Raw genomic sequence first — 8,704 nt, 5'->3', positions numbered from 1 at the left:
CCGTTAGTGAGAGTTGTTTGACGTTCCCAGGCCCTTATGTGAAGCGTTCTATCAGGCTGGCGGTGTTGACTCGGTCAGGGGATTCTTGCAGCTGAATGTCACATCGCCCCTGTGATCAGGCTCGCACTCATCTCCCTTCTCTCCCACTCTGATAGAGAGAACAAGAGAGCAAAGGAGAAGTCACAGCTGCACTCAGCTCGCTTTCGCTCTCCTTCCTTCACTGGTTTAATGGTTGTGAGCTATTAATCACTCATGACGCCTCCACCATCAGCACCATAAACACTTCTTACAGGTGTGAGGAAAACACCACCACAACAAAACAAACAATAATAATAAAAAAAATACATCAATACTATTTCCATTTCTGATGCTTTATGATTTGGAAGTACAAATTTCACAAAGTGAAGTATTTACATACAAGAGTTGTTTGCAATAAAGGAAACATCATCGTTAATTAGGCCTGAATGCACCAGTTCAGTCCATCAATAAGGCCAAAGTTGCTCATTAAACACAACTTTTCCATCACTGAAATAGATCACTATGAAAGCAAAGAATTTTTATAAACAAATGATGTTTATAAACATTATCTTTTTATAATCACGTTATCTTGAAAATTCTTCCTGTATCTTGACACATTAGCGCAGAGAACTGAAAAGCGCACCGTTTTTATTTTTACACGTCACCTACGCAGAAAAAGCTCCAGCGTTAACTTCTGACCAAATCAAATACCAGAGGATTAACTGTAACTCTGTAGGAGCTGCTTTAATGGTGTAGGATTTCAGTCCACAGGAGGTGAGTTAACACTCGTTTAAGCCCTGCAAAAAAAAAAAAAAAAAGGACCAGTTCAAAGCAGTTACTCCAGAATGTCACTGAACATCTTTCTCTTCTTCGATTCTCCTGTCTGAAGCTCGATCCAGGCACCGCGTCGCCTCTGGAAGTGCATGAGGCCGAATTTCGACCAGACGTGGCGAGCAAACTGATCCGATCGCAGCTGAGACTCGCTGGGGACTGAAAGGAAACATCCACATGGATTATTAGAGTTTAATGTTTTAACTATTGCAGAATTATACTGCTTTTTTCTTTGTAAAGCTCGGATTAGCGCTCAGAAGAGTCGAGTGCAGAATAAAACACCTGGAAGCATGCTGTAATTGAAAAACAATCAATGATGGTGTTATGTTCCCCGACACGACGCATAATTTCTTTTTACCGCCTCGAAGACGATGATATAATCAAATACTGCTATTCTTTTCCTTGGCTTATACCATGGCAATTTGCCAACAATAAGACATGTTTATTAATTCATAAATAGGAATTGAATGATTTTTAAGTGTCAATTTTTTACAATTAAAGCCTGAATGATGTGAGGCTTTTTAACCATTTATAGTTACATTTGTAGAACATCCACTAGTCTACAAACTATTTTTTTCCTTTACCATTCACTATATTTTTTTTCTTCTAAGTGCAGACTCTTTTCTTTTTGGAAGTAAAAACAAAAGAATATTGTCTGTATCTGTGCACTGCAACATCAAATAAAACTTTTTTTAAAACATGACATGCTTTTGGCAGGATTCCGATGCTGGCAATTGATACATGATACTGTGAAGGAAGAAAAAAAAAAGGTCTCATGAAGAGGTTTTGTCACATTCCGTTATCTCTCTTTCATTGGAAAACTGGAATTTGTGTTGAATGCGTGAAAGAGAACAGCCAATCATGTTCCAATATGTACAGACAGGCCACCAGTTTCCCAGCAGAAAGAGCATGGGTACGTGTAGAAATTTGCATATTGTATGATCTGGTGAGAGAGAGACAGAAAGCCACAAAAGACTTTTCCTGTTTGTAAAAAAATATATATATATACCAAAAAAAATTAAGAAAATATTGACCTCTTTTCGTGGATTATATTTAAAAAATATATATAAAGAACGATAACTGTTTAACAAAAAAAAAAAAAAAGACTTATTTGAAGCTCTAGTGACCTGGACATGTTTAAGTAGCTAAACTCATAGGTGATCTTGGCGTAGCTCACCCAGCTGCTCTGCAATGCTCTGCCTCTGACTGAGGGTGGCGCTGCTCCACACAGCCTCCAACAATCGACTGCCGTATCTGGAGCAGGCCAGCTGAGTATAGAGTCCCTGTGTAAGTGTGAAAAAAATGAGAGACAGGTTTAAAATTAGTGGCAGCACAACGGTGCAAATCCCTGTTTTGTTGCTGTCTCACCTCGAGCTTCCTCAGGATCTTTCCTTTGCCTTTGTCGCTGGAGAGCGTGATGAGGGCCTGGAGGGCATGGCTGCCCGTCTGCTCCGTGCCCAGGCTCAGCAGCTCGGCCGTGCTCAGGCTGTGCAGGCTGTTCATCAGGATGGAGCGGTCTTTAAAGCGGGCCAACGCTTGGACCAGGCGCGAGCCGTGGTAGCAGATCGATAGGGGGCGCTGCGGAGAGAAAAAACACTCTCCATATCACACGGTCCTAATCTCAAGGCCGGCTGCTAAAAAACAGGTGCGTGTCTGCAAACACACACTGTTCCAGCAACATGCTTCTTCAACAAAACACAGGCAACGGCTCCGGTGAAATGGATAGTGATGATAACGAGTGTAAAGCTGTTCTACAAATGATATAATTAGAAAAAAATTGCTATTACAGGAAAATCTTAAATGAACCTCCCTCTTGTTGATGAAGTGCTTTATTCCTTTACATCAATTCTTTTTTATAATTTAATAATCCAGGTTTAATCCATTAAAAGTAATTTATGTGCTGTGGATCTGTGAAACATTTCCCCCTATAGCTTACGGTACAATAGGATCTCGAGGTGTGTGAGATACCTGAGGAACAGCGTCGCCATCTGCTGCCTCGGTGTTGTAGTACACCTCATACGTCAGTAAGGACAGGAAGAGAGGGAGACAGCACAGGTGCCGAGTCGAGGGCTCGCTGCAGTGAAAAGCCTGTGAGGAAATCCAGTTAATGCCGTTTAATGCGGGAAAGCAGGTGTTTAAACTGACAAAACACCTCGGACACACACATATATACACACACACATGCCAAAAAAGTTTGTATGAAAACAGTAAGTATGGAATAAGAGCTTCTGCATTGCTAGGTGTGTTTTACCTCTAGGAGATGCTGCAGCATGACAGCCTGCCTCTCCTCTCTGTGTACACAACTCTCCACCAGCTGCACTATAACCCCCATGTGCCCCGCTGCTAGGATCGCCTCGAACCCAGGGGTCAACTCGTCAAACACCTTTAAAAACTAAGAGAGAAAGAAACAATGAGCATTTGAAAACCTAACGCTTGTTTATTATGCTGATGGGCTTGGAGCCGAAAGCTGAAACTACACACCACTTTAAAATTGACTGAAGCTGCTATGAAGGACTGAATGGTGTAGTTTGCAAATGGGTGGAGCGCCAGAGGCACAAGCTGGTTCTTCAGGTGGTTCTTGTAGATGTCTCGAAGCAAAGGTTTATGGGAGAACTGAAACACTGTCTGGATGAGTCGACTGCATGACTGGTCCTTTAGGAACACCAAGAGGGGGCTGAAAAGAGAACGAGAGAAAGAGAGAGAGTGTGCATCCTCCTCAATCATTAATCTATCCACGTATTTCATCTTGACATTCATCTCTCATTCCATGAACCTATATATCATCCATCCATTAATCCACCGCAGCCATCCACCTACACTATCCCTCTTTTTATTAATCATGTTGCTGTTTCCCAATCCATTCATCATCCAACCATATGATCATCCATCCACTTATCAACTCCAACCATCCACCTCTCACATGAATCAGTTTTTTTAATCATATCCATTTACCAGCTTTTATCAGTTTAGCAGTTGTATCCTTACTAAGTACAATCTATACATAAAGTGCAGTCCACTTATCCCATCCACTCATTGATCCAATATCCTTTTATTCATTTGTCCAATATAGTCCATTCATCTTTCTATCCATCCAATCTAGACAGAAATGGCATCGATAGATCTGAAATGTACCCTAAAATCCATTCCATCCCTAGCAACTATTCATGTCTCACATCAATCCATCTATTAATCCTATCTATCCATCCAAGTGATATTTTCTTTCTATCCATTCGCACCACTATTTTAGCAATCCGCCCATGTTTTCTCTGTCCAGACATCTCCTCACCTGACTCCCGGAGCTGAGCTCAGAGATGTTAGGTATTCCATGATGCCCTTGTTTATTTTTTTGCATAAAATGGGTCTCTTCCTGTGGCAGACGGTCAGTAGGGTCTGAAGCACAGCACTGGCAGTCGGATTGGTGGCACAAACTGTGAAAGAAAATACAGAGGGGAAAAAAGGGTGTGAGCATGAGCTCTAATCTTAATTCTGCCAAGTAAATTAAAGGGACTTTTGACTAGAACACATGGAATGCACACCATGTTTTGCTTACATGTACAGCATGCCTTTTTTATTTATTTTTTTTTTTTTTAAATCTCTATGGCACTTACTATTTACATTTTCCATCAGAGACTCTGAAAGGTACTTGAGGTCCCACCAGAATGATGTTGGGGCTTCAAAGTCTATCAGCTCAGGTTCTGCTTTCTTCTGCTTTTTCGCTAGTAGGAAAAAAAAAACATTATTATTATTATTATTATTTATTTTTACATTTTCACTCCAACCCTGGGAAAATCTGACCTTGAAGGTGGTCTGCAGTCAATATCACAAATCTGCTTTATTTTAAATAGTGGCCTAGAAATAGCACAGAATCTCCAATGTTCCCAATTTAGCAATGTTTTTCAAAGTAATAATAATAATAATAAAAAATTTCAGTGTGGTCTCAGATACAATGAGACTCTCGCACCTGGACGTGTATCAGACTGCTCTTGAGCCGAACATCCTGCTAGCACGTATATAAGTGTCCGAAGCACATGAGACCCGTGAGGGTCTTTGATGAACTCAGCAATATTCTCTCTCACCACTCGACACAGATTTAGCACCTGATCCACAAGCATCCCATCATTTTCGGTATCTGGTTCTTCATGTTCATTTCCAGCTACACTCTTCTCTTCGGAGTGGCCGTCCTCTACAGGGAAGGACAATGTCCATAAGTCTGATCTTGACAAACATTAAACAGTGATTAATCAGATCGTGTTCTCCTTACCTGTCCACTTTACCATCTGCTTGATAGCACTTTCGATCACATGACCCCCACATCTGTCACATGACACAGTTTTTAACTCTGACCCTGTTTCTCCACCCAGTTCTGACAGAACCTCGGCCACCTGTTTGGGGCTGGCCGATGACAGAAGCTTCTGGAGAGCCAGACTGCCTGTCATATCTGTGGTGACAAGGCTAGCTTGTCCTTTCACCTCAGAGAGAACATTTTCCACAAAGAGAGCTGTAAGAAAAAAAGGCTTTTATTACCAATAAAAAAAAATCTAAATAAAATAGTTTGAATGATGTTGGAAATCTTAAAGCAGAATCTGGAATCAAATATTGAAAGCAAAAATGGATGATCATGACACTGGCCCCTATTTTTTCCCCCTCTTACCTCGCTCCTCATCGTCCGTGAATCCTTCGCTCAGTCTCTCATGCACACGACGAAAATAACCCACACTCATAGCATCCAGACGCTTCTTCTTTCCTCCTTCTCCGACATGGCTGCTGGTTCCTCCTTCTCTTCTACCCTGATCAGGCTTCTTTGTCATCCTTTTCTGCCCTTGCTCTCCAGGTTTCTTTTGACTCTTTGCTCCCTTCTTCTCCACCATCTCTCTCTTATCGGTATATCACAGCAAGCAAAAAAAACACGCTCGGGTTCTGGGTTGAATTCAGACAAATTCCCTTAAACTTTCCTTTAGTTTTCAGCATCTGAAAGATAAACGTACAACCAATATTAATCGAGTGATTACAAATCACACCATTATATTAATTCCCTTAAATGACAAATGTACAATATGTGTTTATAATGTTTGGGTGTGTAAGAACATTATTTCATAATTAAAATTTTCAGTTGACTTCATGGTGTGGTTAAAACCTTCTAAAATGACGACGACAACGACTTATTTCGGCTGCTACAGCAAAACAACTATACCATACCACCCGGTTCTTTATTTCATCCACCAGTGTGAGTGTGGAGGTTTCTGATGGAGTTTCATGATGCAAATTCACAGGCCAGAGATCACCAAACTTTTCTGTTTTTTGCATTTGTACCGTGTATAAATGGAAGTCAATGGATCGAGACGTGTTCTGTGACTGGCCCTTAATTCTGCCAGCAAGAACAGTGCGATCCTGTGACCTCTACCATCTAAAAGCTATAATAAATATTCAAGATCACTCAACAAATTATGACCAGTGTCACTGGGGACATCACAAATAAGTCAGTATAAAACCATTTAATATATATTAAGGGGGAAGTCTTTCTTTAACACATTACACATTCAATAACCTGTTGTTGGGACCTAAACATTATTTTGTTTGGAGAAAAAAAATATCACCCAAAGTGTCAATGACTTATGAATCTTATAATAGTTATGATTTGTTTCCATAATATGTGTGTAACTTATAAAACTAACTCATACAATAAACAGCCGCTTATTTGTCTGTAATCATACCAACATAAAACTTTAGTATTCGTAATCTTCATTAGCATGAAATACAGTCTGTTTTATACAAAATAAAAAAAGCTATTACAGTCAACACACAATGCTCACCTGAATGTTTTACATCCCTGCAACGCTTCTTTCACATGGTCAGGGAAGAAAGCGTTGTCGCATTGGGATGACGTAGTAGGCGTCGCCGAGGCTAAACGTCATTACAGGACTAATGTGAAATGTTTTATCAAACAATTATTCCGTTTGCAAATGTGACTATCATTAAATGCATACAGCTTAGAATTTACTTTCTTTCTTTATTAAAAAAAAAACTTTAAACTCAAAATGTTAATGGAATAAAACCCATTTTTTAACCCTAACATTACCCTCATACAAATGTGTATCGTCAATTTAATAGTATAAAAATGTTATTATTTACAGCATTCCAACAAAATGAGTGTGTATGCGTCATTAATATAATTATCACATCCCAATACAGTCCAAACCCAAGACCTACAATGTATTTTGTTGCTACAACAGGACCAAAAGTGCATATCTAGAGTACAACCACTGGAGGAAGCCATTATACTTTCTTCATTCCTCCTGTCCTAGGAAGAATATTTGTCATATCAGGGAACTAAAAGGAGGCATCTACTTCCTTCCTCTTGAACCCACCTACCTTGCCTTATCTTAACACACCTTTTTGCCAGGTGGGACTAACACGGATAGAAAATCCAGCACGGATTTGTCTGACCAGGTATCATCTTGCAAAAGACACAGACAGAGCTGATCAAGCTGATAGATCCGGCGTTCAATAAACGTTTGACACCGGTCATTATTCAAGAAGAATTTCTTAAATCGTTCTATTCTACCAACTTTTATTTGCAGCCAAAATAGTCTCTTGTTTGAGCACCTTGACCCATGTCTCCACAGCTATTCATAATTTTGTGGCTCACAGCTTCACAGCAGGACAATAAATATCTATATATACTCTAAAAATTTCCCAGCAGCCCCAAGTGTCTGCGACCTCATCAAGGTAGGGTGAATCTAGAGGTCTGCATAATGTCTGCCAAAATATTTTCTTCACCAGGTCACTGGGTCACTGGGTAAACCTATCTCATACCAACAGCTTGAGAAGCCATTTCCTCCACCAGCCAGTTTAAAATATATTTTTTTGGACATCAGGAAATCCCAATTCCAATCTTCATACTTTCAAGTACACTTTCTCCTCTTTTAACAGCCATGCAGCTTATTTATTTGTAATCATGTGTAGGGTGTGATAATCATTAGTCATAAGAAAGCTTCACCTTAACCTTATAGCCTTATACTGATGTCTAGGCAAGTCATACTTTTACTTTACTTAAAATGGTAAGACATTTTATTTATTCTTATGACTATTATTGAGTTGCATCGCGCATATCAATTTGCTAAATGACTTTTATTTCATTATAACTTCCGTTATCCTCCAAGTGGCCTTTATATTCATTTCCTCTTCTCGCTTTCTGTGTTATTAGGGCATCCTGTTCCTCCCTGGATTATTACAAGTAAAATGTGAATTCTGTAGACTGTCTTTCTTATTTTTGCTTGTGGAATCTACTTAATAAAACCAAGTTTGAGTAATAGTTTAAGTTTATTTACTTTCTTAGTATTATGTTGTAGCAATGTCATTACAGTGTACCTAGGACTTGTGAAGCAACCTAATGAAAGTTTATCTCCAGAGTAACTGTGGTGGGTTCTATATGATGCCTATTAGAAACTAAGACTATTTTTTTAAACAAAGAAGCAAAGTTTGTCACACCAAATATTGACCTTGTTTAGCCTATTTCTGTTTCCTGTTTTTTTTTTTTATGTACAAAGACAGACATCTTTATCGTTACCTTTTTCTGGATAATATAGGCACATTGATGTGAGCGGATCTGTGGTCAGCTATGCCGGCAGTTATAATTTCTTTTTTGCAAGTGACAGGATGTGAAAAGAGCAGCAAATGGCAGATGTCATCTCTTGACCCCGAAGTATCCAGAAATGCCTGTTCTTGTGCAATAAAGCTGACATATTGCCTACTTTCAGGGTTGACCAGCAGCTAGAATGTGGAAATACCAGTGAGTGGTTCATTTACCAAAACACAGAAAAACTTTCCACTTCATATATGTACTATACATTGCACT

General features: G+C 39.5%; 1 protein-coding gene across 1 annotated transcript; it reads right to left on the bottom strand.

Annotated features, from left to right (window-relative positions):
• Nucleotides 1-355: 355 nt before the first annotated feature.
• nop9 (NOP9 nucleolar protein) lies at nt 356-6,756 on the bottom strand. The gene is made up of 12 exons (XM_083524829.1): nt 6,660-6,756; nt 5,501-5,817; nt 5,111-5,347; nt 4,811-5,032; nt 4,458-4,565; nt 4,136-4,277; nt 3,331-3,523; nt 3,101-3,241; nt 2,818-2,937; nt 2,218-2,427; nt 2,027-2,132; nt 356-1,008 (listed from the first exon to the last, which is right to left on the bottom strand). Exons 2-12 carry the CDS (start codon nt 5,715-5,717, stop codon nt 854-856), a joined length of 1,851 nt encoding a protein of 616 aa, XP_083380955.1. The 5' UTR covers nt 5,718-5,817; nt 6,660-6,756; the 3' UTR covers nt 356-853.
• Nucleotides 6,757-8,704: the final 1,948 nt, after the last annotated feature.

Source organism: Silurus aristotelis (genome assembly GCF_946808225.1).
Source record: "Silurus aristotelis genome assembly, chromosome: 22".
Lineage (NCBI taxonomy): Eukaryota > Metazoa > Chordata > Actinopteri > Siluriformes > Siluridae > Silurus > Silurus aristotelis.
This window is presented reverse-complemented; position numbering and strand designations above follow the sequence as displayed.